Raw genomic sequence first — 20,349 nt, 5'->3', positions numbered from 1 at the left:
TGAATTCTATCAAATGCTTTTGCTGCACCAACTGATAGGATCGTGTGGTTTTCTTTAAATTGGTAGTATGGTAGCTGACACTGATCGATTTTCAAACACTGACCCAGCCTTGTGTTCCTGGGCTAAATGTCACTTTGTCATGGTTATAACTTTTTAATGTATTATGGGATTCAATTTGTTAATACTGTGTTGAGAATTTTTTGTGTGTCTTCAAAAGGGATATTTGCCTGTAGTTTTTTTGGTACTGTATTCATCTGGTTTTGATATCAGGGTAATATTGGCCTTTAAAATGAGTGAGGAAGTACTCCCTCTTCTTCTCAAATTGGTGTTTTCTTTAAATGTTCAGTAGGATTCATCAGTGAAACCATCTAGTCCTGCTTTAATAAATTCCAGGATGATTCAGGTTATCTATTTCATCTTGGATGAATTTTGGTGATTTGCAATTTTCAAGGAAATGGACGGTTTCATCTAAGTTATCAAATTTATGTGGCTGGCGCAGTACCTCACACCTGTAATCCCAGCACTTTGGGAAGCTTAGGCAGGTGGATCACTGGAGGCCAGGAATTCTAGACCAGCCTGGCCAACATGGCAAAACCCTGTCTCTACTAAAAATACAAAAATTAGCTGGGCGTGGTGGTACATGCCTGTAATCCCAGCTACTCGGGTGGCTGAGGCATGAGAATCACTTGAACCCAGGAGGCAGAGGTTGCAGTGAGCTGAGGTCGCACCACCACACTCCAGCCTGAGCAACAGAGCAAGACTCTGTCTTTAAAAAAAAAAAAAAAAAAAAAGAGAGGTCGGGCGCGGTGGCTCACACCTGTAATCCCAGCACTTTGGGAGGCCAAGGTGGGTGGATCACAAGGTCAGGAGATCGAGACCATCCTGGCTAACATGGTGAAACCCCATCTCTGCTAAAAATACAAAAAATTAGCCGGGCATGGTGGCGGGCGCCTGTAGTCCCAGCTACTTGGGAGGCTGAGGCAGAAGAATGGCGTGCACCCGGTAGGCAGAGGTTGCAGTGAGCCAAGATCACACCACTGCACTCCAGCCTGGGTGGCAGAGCGAGACTCCGTCTCGAAAAGAAAAAAGACAAGTTATTTATAACATTCTATTGTCTTATTTTTGTGGAGTCTGTAGTGGTATCCCCTTTTTTCATTCCTTTTGCTAATTTTATTCTCTTTTTGTCAGTTTTGCTAGAGTTTAATCAATTTTGTTGATCATTTCAAAGCCCCGGCTTTCGGTCTATCATTTTTCTGTTTTTAATTATACGGATATCTGTTCTCACATTTATTACTTGCTTCCTTTTGCTTGCTTTGGGTTTATTTGCTCTGTTTATACTTTCTTAAGGTAGAAACTTTGATTACTGATCTGAGACCTTTTTTCTTTTCTATGTGAGCATTTTAATGCTATACGTTTCCCTCTAAGCACTGCAACCTACAAATTTTGGTATGTTGTGTTCTCGTTCGCTTCAAAATATTTTCTAATTTTCCTCGTGACTTCCTCATGGGCCCATGATTTAGAAGTATGCTACTTGTTTAATGTGCAAGTTTGGGGAGACAATTATTTTTCTGTCACTGTTTTCTAGTCTAATATCACTCTGGTCAGAACATATTTTGTATAATTTTAATCCTTTTGAAATTTTTAAGCTTCTTTTATATCCCAGAATATGGTCTGTCTTGGTGAATGTTCCATGTACATTTGAAAAAACTGTATTCTGCTCTTGCTGGAGGGTGCTGTGTTCTATAAATTGTGAATTAGATCAGGTTGGTTGATGGTGTACATTTCTATGTCCTGGCTGATTCTGTCTACAGTTCAATCAATTACTGTTTAGTGAGGACTGTTGACACTCCCATTATAAATGTGGACGTGTCCATTTGTTTCAGATCTAATAGACTTTGCTTCATGTATTTTGCAGCTCTGTTATGAAGTGCAAATACATTTAGAATCATTATGTCTTCATTAGGTAATGTCCCACTTTATCTCTGATAATTTTGTTCTGAAGTCTGCTTTTTATAATATTAATAGACCTATCTTAATTTTTATTATATTAATAGACTTATCTTAATTTTGATTAGTGTTTTCATGGTATATCTTTTTCTATCTTTTTATTTTAATCTACATATTCTATATTTGAAGTGAGTTTCTTGCAGACAACATATACATAGTTGGGTCTATGGTTTTGTGTTTTTTTGAGATAGGGTCTCACTCTGTCACTCAGGCTAGCATGCAGGGGTAAAATCAGTTCACTGTAACCTCAAACTCCTGGGCTCAAGCGATCCTCCTGCCTCAGTCTCTTGACCAGCTAGGACTACAGGTGTGTATCACCATGCCCAACTAAATTTTTTCAATAGAGACAGGGTCTCACTATGCTTATCAGGCTGGTCTGGAACTCCTGGCTTCAAGTAATCGTCTGCCTCGGCCTCCCAAAGTGCTAGGATTACAGGTGCAAGCCAACACACCCAGCCCATTTTTTTAACCCATTCTGACAATCTGTCAGAACTGAGTATTGAGACACACAACTGGTGTGTTCAGATCATTTACATTTAATGCAGTTGTTGATATGTTTGAATTTAGGTCTACCATCTCATTTGTTTTCTCTTTTTTTTTTTCTTCCTCCATGTCTTCTTTCCTGTCTTGATTCAAGCTTTTTGAACTTTTTTTCGAACTCCATTTTGGTTTCTCTATTATGTTTTTTGCCATCTCTTTGTATAGTTTAGTGGTTGGTCTAAGGATTACAATATACATATTAACTTTCCACAATCTACTTAGAATCAGTATTTTACTACTTCAAGTGGAATGCAGAAACTTTATCACCACACCTTGTCCCCTTTTGTATTTCGCTTGTCTTACATATTAACATCTACATACACTGCAAACGCCAGACATTATAATTTTTGCTTTCAAACATATTTTTAAATAGCTCATTAAGAAAACAGTCTACTGATTTGAAAACGTTCCCCAAATCAATCTCAATAGGAATAAGAACCCCATGCACATGTCATTTCATTTTCTAGATTCTTTTCATGATAATTTATTATGTGCCCTGATTTTTTTCTCCGGGATTTATAGTCCATTGGGGAACTCAACTATTTATTTAAAATTGTGTTTCCCAGGAAACGAGAGTTATGTATATTCAACTGTGGTTTTGTGAATGTCTTTATATTTATGGTGTTTTAACTCACCAACTTTGCATTATAATTATACGGCAAATTGTTTATTGCTCTTTCTACTCTAATCGTGTTATAGCACATTGTTACTGTATATTTAAAGGCAACATCTACTTGCTTTCAGTTAAAACAAAAGGAAAATAGTCTACTGTATTTATCCAGATCCTGACAATTTCTGCTCCCCTTCTTTCCTGATGTTCCAAGTCTCCTCCTAGCATAAAGGCCCTTCTATCTGAACAACTTCTTTCAGCAAGTCTGCTGCTGGCAACAAATTCTTCGTTTTTCATCACCTGAGAATATCTTTATTTCACTTTCATTCCTGAAGGGCATTTTTGCTGGATACAGAATTTGGGTTGACAGTTCTTTTCGGCGCTCTAACAATATCGTTTTACTTTTTCTGGCCTCCACGGTTTCCGATGAGAAATTCAGTCAAATCGTTATTCCCCAATAAGTATGACATTGTTCTTCTCTGGTTGCTTATATGATTTTTTTGTCTTTATTTTCAGCAATTTGGTTATGATGTATCTGGACATGGACTTCTTACTTTTTAGAGTTTATTTTGTTTGGCGGCCACTGAATTTCCTGAATCTATAGGTTTCTATCTTTTGCTAAATGTGGGAGATATTCAGCCATCATTTACTCCAATAATTGTCTGCATCATATTGTTTCTCCTCTCCGTCTGACACTCCAGTGACAGTGTTATACTGTTTAGTACTGCCCCACATGTTCCTAAGGCTCTGTTCATTTTTTAAACTCATTTTTTTCTCTGTACTATGCAGACTGGATAATTTCTGTTTTTTGTTTTGTTTTGAGACAGAGTGCTCTGTCACCCAGAATGGAGTGCAGTGGCACGATCTCGGCTCACTGCAACCTCCGGCTCCTGGGTTCAAGTGATTCTCCTGTCTCAGCCTCCCAAGTGGCTGGGATTACAGGCACCTGCCACCACACCTGGTTAATTTTTGTATTTTTAGTAGAGATGGGGTTTCGCCACATTGGCCAGGCTGGTCTCGAACTCCTGAGCTCAGGTGATCCACCCGCCTCAGCCTCCCAAAGTGCTGGGATTACAGGTGTGAGCCACCACTCCCGGCCTGGATTGGATAATTTCTATTGATCTTAAAATTCACTCACTCTTTCCTCTACCATCTCCATTCTGCTATTGAGCCTGTCTGGTTAGTTTATTTCAGTTAGTGTATTTTACAGTTACAAAATTTCCACTTAATTCTTTTTATAGTTTCTTTTCCTTTACTGATACTTTCTATTTTCCCATCTCAGAAGTGTGCACCCTTACTTGTTGGAGCATTTTTATAATGACTGCTTTAAAGTCTATTGAATAATTCCAACATCTGTGTTATCTCGGCAGTGGTGTCTTGATTATTAAAAGATGATCCTGGCCAGGCGCAGTGGCTCACACCTGTAATCCCAGCACTTTGGGGAGGCTGAGGCAGGCAGATCACTTGAATCCAGGAGTTCAAGACCAGCCTGGGCAACATGGCAAAACCTTGTCTCTACAAAAAATATACAAAATTAGCCAGGTGTGGTGTCACGTGCCTGTAGTCCCAGTTACTCACGAGGCTGAGATGGGAGGATCGCTTGAGCCTGGGAGACAGATGTTGCAGTGAGCTGAGATGCGCCACTGCACTTCAGCCTGGGGGACAGAGCAAGACCCTATCTCAAAAACAAAAAACAGGCCGGGCGCGGCAGCTCATGCCTGTAATCCTAGCACTTTGGGAGGCCAAGATGGGTGGATCTCTTGAGGTCAGGAGTTCAAAACCAGCCTGGCCAACATAGTGAAACCCTGTCTCTACTAAAAATACAAACAAGTTAGCCAGGCATGGTGACTCAGGAGGCTGAGGCAGGAGAATCACTTGAACCCAGGAGGCGGAGGTTGCAGTAAGCCAAGATTGCGCCACTGCACTTCAGCCTGGGTGACAGAGTGAGACTCTGTCTCAAAATAAAATATAAATATAAATAAATAAAACTAAAAAATGGGGTTTCTTCATTCTAAGTGTTAGAGACCCATTCGCCAAGTCAGAAGTACAGAGCTTCTCCTGGTGCTCTCTGTCCACATTAAGACCTATTCCTGCATTTGGGTCTGCCTGAGTTCAGGCTGAGAAATATTGGAAGGGAAAAAAAAATTGGTAAACTCAGTACCAATTCAGTGGTACTTCAAATTCTGGTCTTCTTCCCCAACTCACCTGCCACTGTTTACTTTCCAGAATCTCAAGTAGCTGCTCCATGCTTTCTGTTCAGGTTTTATATCTGCATTCATTGGGTGACACCGGGTAGAATGTGCTTATTCCGTCTAACCTGGGACCGGGACCTGTTCACTTCTGTAAGCTCGTTCAAACCCATTTTGCAAAGGCATAAGGGATAATGAAAGTGAAGTTTTTTCTTATTATTTTAGAATTTGCCTGTAGGCCAGCAGCCACTTACTTCCACTGACCACCAAGACCTATCCTTGCTGCAATCTACAATGTTTTGAGACTTTTGGAGTACCCCAGACTTCTCAGAGGTGAGGAGAGAAAATGTCACTGTCCTGGATCTGCCTTCTTCTGGGATTCTTGCTTTAAAATCTAAGAGCTGACTTGAAATTCCAGAAGGCCGCCCAAGACATTCCAGGCTATACAAACGCAAACACAACAGGCCATGTACTCATTGGTGCTCACATGACAGTGTTTCATCCAGGACACTGAAACCTACAAGCCTATCCTCCCTGCAGCTATCTTTCCAACAATCAGCAGCACCCTCAGAGTCCAACCAGGACATTAACTTTCTGCTCAACCTCATTTCCAACAACGACGTCAATCCCTACAGCCTATGTACACAGTGTTATGTCGGAAAGAGTTACCGAGTCTGTTGTAAAGCATCCCCACGTATTTTCAGCCCTGAGCCTCTGACACCTGCTCAAATTACAAAGCATCACTTTTACTTTTTAAATGGTCATTTTTGGGCAGGAGGTAGGTCCCAACTGGAGACAGGGTGGCAGCCTGACCGCTGAAGCTTCGAGTCCAGCTGAGATGCCCCAGGGGTGTCCAAGAGAGAGAACACAGTCATGGGTTCTTAGTTTCTGTTTCTGATTGGGCCAGTAAAGCCCCTTCCTCATCCCTCTTTTCCGCTTCTAGATACAGAAAACAAAAACCATAGCTTCAGACTGCTAAAAGCCTCAACAAAGCAGAACAACAAAAAACTAAGGCGGGTTGGACAAGCTTGCCCTAGAGGGTGACAGTGGACAGGGAAGGGCCTTCCAGGCACTCTAACATTTAGAGGATGGGGAAGATGAGGCACCTAGCAAAGGAAACCGAAAAGGTGGGCGAACGGGCAGCCTGGAAGCCGAGGCAAGAAAGTCACTCAAGGAGCCGGGGTAATGCTGCTGATGGCCAAGGAAGACGAGGGCTGAGAACAGACGCTTGCATCTGGTGGCCGGCGGCTGACAGTCACTTGAAACAGGTGACTTCAGAGATAAGAATTGCTTATCACCGCAATTCTTCACAACATTGATCACAACTATAATTATATGTAGAGTTATTTGTTTAAATCTGTCTTTTCCTTGACCCATGGTAAATTCCAACGAAGGCAAGGGCCACAGAAGTCTTGCCCTTCACTGTAATCTCAGGATGGATCTACTCAGAGGCTCAAATCTGTGAAACAAACAAAAGGGCCATGGAATCCAAGAAAGAAGGTTCCCCTTTACTCACAAGGCAAAGGACTGCACTTCCGAGGCAGTGTCACCATCCATGCTGCCCTGGCCAGAGTCCAGCTCATACAAAGCCAGCAACCAGAGGCCTGAAGGCAGCTCTCTCCAAATACATGCTCCCATCTTTATCCACAAGAACTTCTCCGGTTCACCAGCAGTTACTGAAATTTGCCTGGCCGGTGGGCTTTGGGCCCTTTATTTAACCTGCTGTGGCAAAGATGGCTATTTTCCTTCCAATAGCTAACATTCTCTTCCTGCATACCAATAGTTCTTAAATTTTGGCATGCATTAGAATGACCTGTAGCTTCTGTTAAAACAAAACTTGTTGGGCCCCAGCCCCAGAACTTGGTTTGATGTGTCTGGAGTAAGGCCCGAGAACATGCATTTCTAGCAAATGCCCGGGTGATGCTGATGTGACTACTCCGGGGACCGCAACTGGACAGCCACTGTTGTATTGTTATTCTCCTACCCGTGGTCATTTTTGTTTCCCCTGTTAAGAAAATCGCTCTCAAACTACCATCGAGGTTAACAAAAAATATGACTTAATTTTCAAAATGTTTATGCAATTTGAAAAGATAACTAAAAGTTAACATTTCAATATTTCCCCAAAATAGTAATATATAAGGCCCAAGCCAAAAGAATGCAGCCCAGTTAGAATAAAATCTGTTGTACTGGGCAAATGTCCTGGGCAAACCACATATGGGATCAACACCACAAATCGGACCTATTGATTAAAAGTCAAGACATCCATTCCTTGACTAATAACGCTGGGCGACTCACTGTGTTCAACCCTGGGCAAAAATACACCACATGCGCATTATCCCTTAGTGTAGAACAATTAAGCAAGTAGATGTCATAATGCCTGTTTAGCAGATGAGGAAACTGAGAAGTAGTCATTGGCTCAATAGAGACAAAAAGTGGTGAAGCCAGAAACCAAACCCAAGCCTGCAAGTCCAAAGCTCCTGGCCAGTGTGCACACCTGACCCCAGCTCAGCCACAGGCTCCTTGAGGCAGGTCCAAAGCTCCTGGCCAGTGTGAACACCTGACCCCAGCTCAGCCACAGGCTCCTTGAGGCAGGTCCAAAGCTCCTGGCCAGTGTGAACACCTGACCCCAGCTCAGCCACAGGCTCCTTGAGGCAGGTCCAAAGCTCCTGGCCAGTGTGCACACCTGACCCCAGCTCAGCCACAGGCTCCTTGAGGCAGGTCCAAAGCTCCTGGCCAGTGTGAACACCTGACCCCAGTTCAACCACAGGCTCCTTGAGGCAGGTCCAAAGCTCCTGGCCAGTGTGCACACCTGACCCCAGCTCAACCACAGGCTCCTTGAGGCAGGTCCAAAGCTCCTGGCCAGTGTGCACACCTGACCCCAGCTCAACCACAGGCTCCTTGAGGCAGGTCCAAAGCTCCTGGCCAGTGTGCACACCTGACCCCAGCTCAACCACAGGCTCCTTGAGGCAGGTCCAAAGCTCCTGGCCAGTGTGCACACCTGACCCCAGCTCAACCACGGGCTCCTTGAGGCAGGTCCAAAGCTCCTGGCCAGTGTGCATACCTGACCCCAGCTCAGCCACGGGCTCCTTGAGGCAGGTCCAAAGCTCCTGGCCAGTGTGAACACCTGACCCCAGCTCAACCACAGGCTCCTTGAAGCAGGTCCAAAGCTCCTGGCCAGTGTGAACACCTGACCCCAGCTCAGCCACAGGCTCCTTGAGGTAGGTCAACCCAACTGCTCTTGGGCTCCCAGTGCACAGCACAAGACCTGGCCTCAACATGGCTCAGTACTTGTTGGCCAAGCAGATGAAGAACGCACTGAAGAGCTCAGGCTCATTCTCTTGCACTGTGTTCCGTTGTTCCATTTCCTGTTGTTCAAGGTTGACTTGTCATAAGAAAGAAACAACGGTAACAGCAAATACTTTCTATGTTCACTACTATTCTGAGTGCGTGTGTGTATTCACCCGTTTAATCCTCACCACCATGGAGGCAGGTGCTACTGTTCTCCATACTGTAGAGATGAGGAAAATGAGGCTCAGAAAGGTTAAATAACTTGCCCAAAGTCACACAACCAAACCGTAGCAGAGCTGGGATACAAACCCTGGTAGTCTAACTCCAAAGTCCAAGTTCTTATGTCACCACGTGATGTTGCTCTCTCAAGTAATAAGAAAACTTCCAGAGAAGGAAAAGGAATTTCCTCAACACTTTCTCTAGGCTTCGGCCCTGACTGGAGTTATTGTCACCATCCTGATCACAAGTCTAGGCTGTCACGGCCCCAGCACCTGCCTCTCTCAAGTGCAGGCTGTGTGAGCCGATGCCTATGACAGCAGCCAGCCCCAGCCAGCAGCGCAGAGGCCTCCCCACAGTGCTGAGTCCCTGACCCTGAGCCCCTCCCAGGCTTCACCAAGTCCCTTGGGTTGGGAGATGAGCGATGAGAGGGCCAGAGACAAGCAAGCAGGTCCCGGGCAGGATTGAATGACTCGCGCAGGTAAGTTACATTCTTTATTATTGATGACGGAAGCAGATGGTCCTCCTCTTGGCAATACTGTGTTACCGCATAATGAACTGGCCTAGTCATTTCAGTTCACAGAAAGAAAATATCCTCTAAGGTCAAGAACATAATCCATGCTCCCCTCAAAAAAAAAACAGGGTCGGGCCAGGCATGGTGGCTCATGCCTGTAATCCCAGCACTTTGGGAGGCCGAGGCAGGTGGATCACAAGGTCAGGAGACTGAGACCATCCTGGCTAACATGTTGAAACCCCGTCTCTACTAAAAATACAAAAAGTTAGCCAGGCGCGGTGGTGGGCACCTGTAGTCCCAGCCACTGGGGAGGCTGAGGCAGGAGAATGACATGAACCCGGGAGGCGGAGCGTGCAGTGAGCCAAGATCGCACCACTGCACTCCAGCCTGGGCGACAGAGTGAGACTCCGTCTCAAAAAAAAGAAAAAAAAAACAGGGTCTTAAAAAGACAAACAAGTTCAAACATTATGTAAGTGATATTAAGTGCCATGGGAAGATCTATTTCTTTTTAATGTAATTGTTGCTTTTTTAAAGTGATTTCTTTAAAAACTTTATAGCAGCTTGGTTATTTAATTTCCTAAGAAATTTATAGCTAAGCTTTGCATACAAACTCATCATACTTTAATTGTATGCTATTTTAATAAGCCTACACAATAAGTGATTCAAATTCAAAATGTAACAATCAACAAAAATGAATTCCAACACTGATTTACTTAGTGAGTCCCCTGGGTCCAGATGATTACAGCAGAGAATGGCAGACAACACTCAAACCAAATTTAACCTGCCGACGCGTGAAGAATGTGGCATGTGGAAACCCACTTTGTTGCCCAGAAGCCTCAACACTGCGCTCCCGCCTCACCCCCAACAAACCACTCCCTACACCTAACAGGTCACCCAGCAAGTCAATCCCATCCATTTAGCACTTAAAGGGGCATCCTCTGTAACCCCACGACGCAGCACTGGGCCAGACCCCACTTTCTCTTGCCTGGGCTGGTCCAAGAGCCATATTCTTGCCAGGGTGATGCCATCACTCCTTACCTAAGTAAAACACTCAGAGGCTCTGCAAAGCCTTGGGGTTGGAGGCAGGCTACCGGGTGCAGCGCACAGGCCCCATGGTCAGCCTCCTCCGAGCAGTCAGCCTCCTCCCGGCGGTCAGCCTCCTCCCGGCGGTCAGCCTCCTCCGAGCGGTCAGCCTCCTCCCGGCGGTCAGCCTCCTCCGGGCGGTCAGCCTCCTCCCGGCGGTCAGCCTCCTCCCGGCGGTCAGCCTCCTCCGGGCGGTCAGCCTCCTCCCGGCGGTCAGCCTCCTCCCGGCGGGCAGCCTCCTCCGGGCGGTCAGCCTCCTCCCGGCGGTCAGCCTCCTCCCGGCGGTCAGCCTCCTCCGGGCGGTCAGCCTCCTCCCGGCGGTCAGCCTCCTCCCGGCGGTCAGCCTCCTCCGGGCGGTCAGCCTCCTCCCGGCGGTCAGCCTCCTCCGGGCGGTCAGCCTCCTCCGGGCGGTCATCCTCCTCCCGGCGGTCATCCTCCTCCCGGCGGTCAGCCTCCTCCCGGCGGTCAGCCTCCTCCGGGCGGTCAGCCTCCTCCGGGCGGTCAGCCTCCTCCCGGCGGTCAGCCTCCTCCCGGCGGTCAGCCTCCTCCCGGCGGTCAGCCTCCTGGGCTCAGCTGCACATTGTCCTTAGCTCATGCTGTCCCCACTACCTGCCTGGCCCTGCCTGCAAAAGGGGTCCTGGCACCCCACTGTCTGGGACCGGTTTCCAGCTGTGCTACTTACTAGCAATGTGACCCTGCACATCAAGTCACACAGCCTCTGTGTCTCAGTGCTGCTTTGGTAAACTGAGTTTAATAATACTATCTTCTTCACAAGGTTGTTGCGAGTTTTAAAGGAACTAGAAACACGAGTGCTGAGTCCGTTAGAACTAGCACACAGTAATCACTCAGTACATGATCCCCATAGCAATTAATTTCCTGTCACACCTTTAACCTCAGTTGTCTGTGCCACCCCACTCCTCCTGCGCCTGCCCTGGAATCATTTCCATGGGGACACTGTTGGGCACGGGTACTGTGTCCCTTCCAACTCCGGTGCCAAGCATGAGGCCTGGCGCTTAGTGGAGCCTCAAGAGTGTCTACTGAGCAAATGTCAATGAATATAAAACTGAGGCTGGAGGAGCGAGGGTGCTGGGGGCAATGTCGCGACACTTGGGGCAGACAGCAGACTCTTAGGATGCCGAGCCGGCTGAGACCCACAGCCTAAGAGAAGCTGCAGGCAGCGACGGTCACAGCTACCTGGGCCGTGGACTTGCTGTGTCCGTGCACAAGCAAGCCTCCAGCAGTGGCATCTCTCCCACCGTAAGGAGCAAGGCAGCCCAGTGGTGAGGACATGCAGGCCTGGCATGAACCCCATCCCCACCCCAAAAGTAGGCAGCCTCAGGGTGAGCAAGGGAGAGGCATCCCAGCAGAGCCGGGGAAGGTCGGCCCTCGCCTTCCTGTCCCAGAGTAGCACAGGAAGGATGTGAGCTCCAAGAAACCCACGGGAGAAAGCTTTAATATCAAACAATACAAATTGGATGATAAACACATTTGCAACTATTACTAAAACTGATTAAATACAGTTATAAACATCTAGAGCCCAGCTCTGTCTAAATACCATTATAAACATCTAAAGCCGACCTCTGTCAAATGGACTTTCCTATGTGCATGTTACAAGCTGTAAGAAATGAAGGTTAAATTCATCCACATTGTGAATACAGACTTAAATCTGAGGAACGTGGTATGCAGATAATACAAAGCGATTTCCAGTTTCAGACTCAATATGGTCATTTTTGCAAGGTTCATGAATATATGCTAAACACATCCAACAGCCTATTTCTGTGATTTTGTATCTTGTGTACCTTCTGTATTCTCTTTGAATCCTTCTGGGCATTCTCTCGGAGTGGCGCTTTCCCAAATAACTTCCATCCCAAGTCATTGTGTTTGTCAAGCCTTGCACTTTGTTTTCTAGCAAGCAAGTTCCTATAGGAAGAAAATAACAAGGTTAGGGCATTTCTGGGTAATTCAAGAAACACCAGAACAGCAGAACCACTCTAATAAAAACAAGTCAACTTTCCTCTGAGAACCACGTACTTTAATTCTTCAGACTTGATTTTCATACAGACACAGAATTACGCGGCAAGAGAAAGACCTTAAGCCAGAAATAAACTTTTTGTTGGCCAGGCGCAGTGGCTCACGCCTGTAATCCCAGCACTTTGGGAGGCCGAGGTGGGCAGATCACGAGGTCAGGAGATCGAGACCATCCTGGTTAACATGGTGAAACCCCGTCTCTACTAAAAATACAAAAAATTAGCCCAGCATGGTGGCAGGCACCTGTAGTCCCAGCTACTCGGGAGGCTGAGGCAGGAGAATGACATGAACCTGGGAGGCGGAGCTTGCAGTGAGCCGAGATCGTGCCACTGCACTCCAGCCTAGGCGACAGAGCAAGACTCCGTCTCAAAATCAACCACACAAACAAAAAACCTTTTTGTTATTCAACTAATTCTATAATTTAGAGTAAGAAAATGTGTTATGTCATAACAAAGGGTATCAGAAAAAGTAAGCTTTGAAGTCAGACTAAACTGAATTGAAACTCTGGCTCAACCATTCATTAGCCACATGACACTGGACCAGTATATTAACCTCTCTGAGCCTCAGTTTCCTACATTTAACAAGGGCACACTGCCCCATGTTCTACAAGGTTGTTATACAAATTAAAATTTCAAGTACACAATTAGTGTTAAAGAGTAACAGCTGCTTTAGTACGTAACCCCTAGCTTAAGTTATGTACAAGGTAAATCTGTATTACCTATTTATAATGAGTATTCACATATCATAAAAAGAAAGTTACTCATGAGATGATCACAAGGTCTTCTCTCCAAAGAACATGTAAACAAAAGTTCCAAATAACACAAATAAATCCCAACTAGTAGTATTAACACAAAATAAAATTTTGGAATGCACTGTATCAATGCATTCATCAAAAACAAATGGCTTCCAGGACTTACTAGAAAGTACAAGATGAGCCTGCAGCATCTTGCTGGACTAGAAAGAAAGTTCTCAAAGAAATACTGGGACGTGTCTAAAAGAAACAGTAGCCAGCCTGAATAGGCTCCCACTGACTCAATCTGGAACAATGTACTCATCCAAATAATGAGAACAATGGATTATAACTCACTGAATAAAAGAGAAATCCACTAGTCCATATAGGTACAAATAAACAAACAGAGAAATTAATGGAGGAGGAAGAAAGCTCTTGGGAAGTCACCTAGTAAGGAGAGACCAGTGGAGCTAGGAAATGATCAACAGATGCTTACACCAGTGGGGAAAGCTCAATGAGGAATGGATTTCTACACAGTTTGAAAGTGTCTCCTACAAATTCCTTATTAATTACATGAAGCAAAATAGTTAATCTTATGCCGGAGAAACCTGAGGGACACACCTCAGCCAAGTGATCAAAGCTAACATCACCAGCGAGGAGTGGTGGCTCACACCTATAATCTCAGCACTTTGGGAGGCCAAGAGTTTGAGACCCACCTGAGCAAGGTAGTGAGACTCTGTCTCTACACATAATCTTTTTAAATTAGCCAGGTACGGTGGCATGTATCAGCAGCCCTAGCTACTGGGGAGGCTAAGGCGATATCATTGGAACCCAGGAGTTCAAGGTTACAGTGAGCTATGATTACACCACCAGTCTGCGTGACAGAGCAAGACACTTGTCTCTATTTTTTAAAAAGCCAGGACAGATGGCACAGGACATCTGATCTGATGCACGGGGAACAACACACCAAGTCAATGGCGCTGATGCCCAAGAATGCATGACCTGAATCCAATCATGAAGAGAAGCAGACACACCCAGACTGAGACAATCTATACAATAATGGACCTATAAGCTCTCAAAATGTCAATGTCATGAAAACAAAGAAAGGCTGAGGAACTGTTTCAGATTAAAAGGACATGAAAGAGGGCCAGGTGCAGTGGCTCATGCCTGTAATCCCAGCTACTCGGGAGGCTGAGGCAGGAGAATCGCTTGAACCCAGGAGGCGGAGGTTGTAGTGAGCCAAGATTACACTATTGCACTCCAGCCTGGGGGCGACAGAGTGAGACTCTATCGCAAAAAAAAAAAAGATTATTGGGACAATTGATGAAGTATGGTTACAGACTGTGGATTTGACAACAACATTGGATTAATGCTAAGTGACCTCATTTTGACAACTGTTCTGTGGTTACATAAGGGAATGCCCTTGTTCTTAGGAAATATGCTGATATATTTAAGGGTAAACAGACATGGTATCTCAAACTTACTCTTCTAATGGCACAGGAAAAAATATGCATATATACTATCACACGTAAAGAGAAGTAGAACAAATGGAGCCAAATGCACACAGTTGGTAAATCTGGTAAAGAATATATTGGAGTTCCGGGGGTTTTCTGCAGTTTTTTAGTAAATTTGAAATTTTATCAAAATAAAGTTACAGAAACTTTCAAAAAAATAAAACAAATAGTTTCACTGTTTCCTTCCTTTTCTGTTGTGGTTATAATCATTTCGGAAATAGTTTCATAGCCCAAGGTAATTTCTATTTATAAGAAATGGACTTTCACTATGATCGTGCCACTGCACTCCAGCCTGGGCGACAGAGCAAGACCTTGTTTCAAAAAAAGAAAGAAAAAGAAAATGAACTTTGAATTGTCTGAGATTCAATCCATTTAACATCTAAGATTTCGCCATCAGTGAAGGACTTAGGCAATTAAACCAGGTTAAAACTTCAGGCAGTGGAAGACACTAAGAACCTGGCATCCAGAACTTGGGTTCACTAAGGGTATACATTTTGCTGAAGAGGCGTTGTCTGTCTCTGGGAAACTGCAGTCAGGAAGGGGAAGGCACCAGGATCCGGGACAGGCCTCTCTACTCTGGAGGGACAGGAGCTGCAGAGGGTGTAAGGAATGGACGGGAGAATTGCACAGAAGCCGCAGAGTGTGGGGATGTGCAGAAAGGAGAAGTCTGGGTGAGTGGCTCCCAGATTCGTGGTCTGGAAGGTTGAGCACAAGCTGGAGTGTTATTCACTGAAACAGGCTGGCAGGAGGACGACTAAGAGGAACAGAAACCTTGGTTTTTCAGGTCTCAGCTAACACTATATTAGTCTGTACAAAGGTAGTGCAGATAAAAATTAATGTCAAAAATCAAAGTTGTGGCTGGGCACGGTGGCTCACACCTGTAATCCCAGTACTTTGGGAGGCCGAGGTGGGTGGATTGCCTGAGCCCAGGAGTTCGAGACCACATGGGCAACATGGCGAAACCTGTCTCTATTAAAAATACAAAAATTAGCCAGGCGTGGTGGCGCACGCCTGTAATCCCAGCTACCTGGGAGGCTGAGGCACAAAGAATCGCTTGAACCTGGGAGACGGAGGTTGCAGTGAGCCGAGATCACATCACTGCACTCCAAGCCTGGGTGACACAGTGAGACTCAGTCTCAAACAAAATCAAAGCTGCATGATTATTTTTAACATAAGAGCTTAGGCTCATATGATAGGCCATGACTTTTGAAAAGCTCATAAGAAGCATGTTGATATATTTTTTTGTGGGTAAGAGGCTGAAGTGCGACCCCAAAACAAGTCACTACAAGTGAAAAGGGGCTGTAGCCTGGGGTCTGGGCTGAAAGGACATCCTCCTTTCTGGTGGGGCGAGCCATCGGGAGTCCTGGCGTAGCTGTGGCCGGGCCCGGGAGGCCAAGGGGGAGCCAAGGAGCTGCACCTACTTGTCACATGACCAAACATCACTCTCAGGTCACGTGCAGTGAGAGAACACAGCTGGGCAGGAGCGAGCCTGGGCACTGCAGAGCCCATCTGCTCTGTCCCTTCAACATCTGTGCTGTCTGCCCGACAGGGAGCCCACACTGGTGCTGCTGCTCCGGAGTCCAGCAGTCCCTCAGCTGCTGCTTCATGGGCTGTGTGGCCCGGTGAGTCAGCCCACCCTTTGGCCTTCAGATGCTGAGCACACAATGGCCATAGCCACCATCTCTGACACTCACAGGAGACAGAACAGAGGGGCTGCTGGCTCCAAGCTTCCTCTTTTCACTATTTCAAATGCACCTGTCCCACCCCCCCACATTGGAAGTCCTCGCACTTGCCCTCGGGGCATTCTGCAGAGCCCTCCCGGACCAGCTGCCGGGCCTGGGCTCCCCTGCTTCTGTTTCCAGGGCACAGGGCATTCCCTCCATTCTGTACCTATGTGATGGACTCCATACCCTCTCCTCTCCACATGCCTTCACCTTCGGTGGGGTCTCCCAGAGGGCAGGGTAGAGTCACCTCTGCATCCCCAGGATCTACCCAGCATGCAGTAGGTTCTACACACGTCTGCTGGCAAATGGAGCAGCCACCGTGTGTGTGTGTGTGCAGGGGAGGCAAGTATAGGGCGATGAGGAGGCAGGACTGACATGCAAGGCACAGGGGTCAGGTAAGGGGAGTGCAACCCAGACGAATCAAGGCCCGAGACTGAGAACTCAACAGAGGTAACCTCTCAGCAGGAAGGAGTCCCTCTGAAAAGAAGGGGTAATGGGCAGTGGGGGGCTGGGAGAGAGCAGGCAAGGAGTGGCAGACCACCACAACCTCCCTAGAGCGGGCTGAGAGCTGGGGGGTGGCCAGTAGGGGGTGAGGGCCATTTACCAACCCTGCACCAGAGAATGCTGGACTCCTTTTGTTTTGCATCCCCAATAAAGGGCCCTTCAGTGGGAAGAAGAAACTCCTTTGTCCTATGGAGAAAAAGCACTCACTCTACTAGCAGCATTAAGGACAAGCAGCTGTTGGCCTCCAAGCTGTCTCAGCTGCTGTGCAGACACAGAGCACTCATTAACCCTGGTGAGACTCACCTGCAGCTGCCGCAACCCCACCATCAAGGGCACGGCAAGTAAACAATCGATATCTGTAGGTGCCCTGCCTCCAACCCACACATGGTCAGTGCCACCTGCACTGTCGCAGCGGGGTTCCCTGAGAGCCCAGGACTCTAGCTCATGAGTCCTGCCCCACTACCCCGATATGCACACATGCCAGCGCATGGCTGTGGTGCCTCTCCCGCCACCATCCGTACCTGCACAGCGCCTAGGTGCTGGCATATCTCACCTCCTACCTAGCCCCTTCGTCCAGGTGCCCACTCAGATCCCTCCTTCTGCAGCAGGTGGGAGAGGAGACCTGACAACGTCCGCAAAGATGAGAGGAGAACCATTTCTTCTTTCTAAAAGGCTGATGTCTCGTGTCAAAAGCCCCATCGATCAGCCTTGGCTCAGACACACCTCTGCAGTCAGGAGGCCAGAGCGAGACGCTTTCTCAACAGCCCTCGGCCGCATTCATTCAGACACTGAACAACAGAAACAGGAGTCGTATGTGCTCTAAACCCTCCGGTCTTCCAGGTTAACACCAGGACTCCCCACTGTCCAGCCTCCTTGTCCTCCTGCCTTTTTTCGGCTGCATACACCCTGCAGACAGATGCCAGTCGCGCCCCAAGTGTGCCTGCCTTGCCCCTCCTTCAAGCACCCCGCAGGTACAGCTCCACACCAAGCCCCAGACCCCAGCAACGCTCTCTACCAGGGCCATCTTCTGTAAGCACAAGTGGACCACGCCAGCCCTGCCACAAATCCCGCCAAGGACTTGCACCTGTTTTTGTGGCAATGGCGTCGTGGCTCCAATCACCTACCTCAGGCCTACCACACAGGCTGCTCCCTCTGCCCATTAAGTGCCCCTGAGAGGAGACTCAGGATTAAATGAGGGGGTTCAGCCTGGCCATGCACACACAGCCCCACCACCAGGCTCAGCTCCTCGTGGACTGGGCACTGCAGAGAAATTCTTCCTTACTCAACTCCTCAGCAGGGCCAGCTCAGCTCCCCCATGGCACAGAGAGATTTGGGGGGTCACAGTTGACAAGAATGGGGAGTGCCCATCAAAGGGTGCCCTGAAAGGTGCTGGCCCCATCAGGATTTGTCCACAAAGTCTGCTCAGTGTCATTTTAAAGCCATATGGCAGAGCCCGGGAAACACACTGGGGGCCGTCAGGGATCAGGCCACACCCGGCCATGTGAAGAGCCTGCCTGTAAGCCAGAGAGAGGCAGAAGCACTTTTGCACAGGGAACAGGGCCCAGTGCTTCCCTGGGTCGTTTCTCCAATGACTTGCAAAGTAATGGGGAAAAGACAGGGGACACCAACAAAGTAATGTTAAGAATAATGGCGTGTCCATTTTTCTGTGAAGGCAGAGCTCCCAGGTCCAGTGTCGAGTGCCAGACCCCAGGACACGGTGTCCTGATAATTAGGAGCGAGGTCCACGGCTCACACATTTAACTGGGACAAAAGGACCTTCAGAAGCCCCATTCCCAACAAGAGTAGTCAGGTACGCGTTGGACACCGATTCTGGCCTCTCTCGGCCTCCTCCGCACTGTTACCAGGGTCTTTCACAGGCCTGTGCAGTGCATCCGATTAGGCTGGAAGGGCAACATCTGAAGAGACGCAGCGGGGGCTGAAAACAGCAAACCGCCTGGAGGCTCCAACACCCCTCACCTTCTGACAACAGGCTGGGGCCTGTGCGGTCCCATACAGGAGCCACTGGACACGCCAAAGGTGCAGCTCATCATGCTGAAAGATGCTGGCTGACATAAAACATATTATTATTTTTTAATGTCAGATAAAGTCTGGAAACAACCCAAGAGTTCCTGATACACTCACAGGCAGCTTTCAGGAGGCCAACAGGCATTTTTTTGAAGGGAAAAAAGCAAGGTACATAATCATACAAGGCATGCCATGTAACACCTGCATCTGCATTTGCCTGTACAGCCACAGACTCTCTGGAAGAACACAAAAACTGCTTATATTCATTGCTTCTGGAGCAGGATACTGGGTAGCAAAAGGCACGGGGTAGGCCAGGCATGGTTGCTCACATCTGTTATCCCAGCATGTTGGGAGGCAGGGGTGGGCGGATCACTTGAGCTCAGGAGTTTGAGATCAGCCTGGGAAACATGGCAAAACCTTGTCTCTACAAAAAATACAAAAAAAAAAAAAAAAAATTGCCAGGCGTGGTGATGTGCATCTGTAGTCCCAGCTACTTGGTAGACTAAGGTGGGAAGATCACTTGAGCCCCGGAGGCGGAGGTTGCAGTGAGCTGAGATCGCACCATTGCACTCCAGCCTGGGTGACAGAGCCAGACTCTGTGTCAAAAAAAAAAAAAAAAAGGCACAGGGTAGAAAGCCAACTTTTCACCCATATACTGTCTTGTAATTTTTGATTTCTGAGCCATGCAAACGTGTTGCTGATGGAAAAAAGTTCATAAAAAATTTAAAAGCCACTGCAAAACTAGGCATTTCTGCCATTAGAAAATGAAATGCTTTGTACCACTCCCACCTCATCCTTCAAATCAGTAAGACTTCATCACACCCCAAAAAAGTACAGGATTTTTCTGCACTCCTAGCAACACAACTTGGCAAGATCGGGCCACTCCTGTTGCATTAGGTAGGAAGTGACAGCAAACAAAAGGCCAAAGAAATGCAAGTATTCAGCGATGCACTGCTGGTACCAAAAAAACAAGGCCTTTGGAAGAGACATAAAAATGTTTATTCCACAGTCTAAGTACAATCATCATGCCTACTATGCCTCAAAAATGGATCCTGAGAGGGTTCCAGAGAAGGGGCTGCATGGAGCGCTGAGCCTGTGATCCCCCCTTGTTCCCACTCACTCAGCAGCTCTGCACGAACCCCTGCCCACACTGTGCTTCCCAGAGGCGGGGGCCCTGCTGGAAACAGCAGCAGCCGGCTGTGAGCCTGCAGGAGGACCACAGCCTTCACACCAGCCCGGGGGAAGGCCCAGCAGAGACCAAGGGCTTCAGAGAAGCAGGCAGAGCTGTGTCTGCCCTTGACTTTATCTCTTGGCAGGCACTGCTTCTGAGCCTCATTTCTACCTCTCAGGATTAAATATGATAAAAAGAAAGCCAGG

General features: G+C 47.2%; 1 protein-coding gene across 4 annotated transcripts in view; it reads right to left on the bottom strand.

The window, feature by feature from the left end:
* The window catches only part of TBC1D14 (TBC1 domain family member 14), a 124,376-nt gene that overhangs the window by 51,766 nt on the left and 52,261 nt on the right, over window positions 1-20,349 (bottom strand). For all 4 annotated transcript variants that reach the window (XM_003816459.7, XM_034951958.3, XM_034951959.3 and 1 more), the window contains one exon: window positions 12,247-12,367. In XM_003816459.7, the coding sequence (XP_003816507.1) occupies window positions 12,247-12,367 (121 nt within the window). The remainder of the gene's footprint in view (window positions 1-12,246; window positions 12,368-20,349) is intronic.

This window comes from Pan paniscus, chromosome 3 (genome assembly GCF_029289425.2).
Source record: "Pan paniscus chromosome 3, NHGRI_mPanPan1-v2.0_pri, whole genome shotgun sequence".
In the NCBI taxonomy this organism is placed as follows: domain Eukaryota; kingdom Metazoa; phylum Chordata; class Mammalia; order Primates; family Hominidae; genus Pan; species Pan paniscus.
The sequence above is the reverse complement of the archived record's forward strand: the minus strand, read 5'-3'. Positions and strand labels throughout refer to the sequence as shown.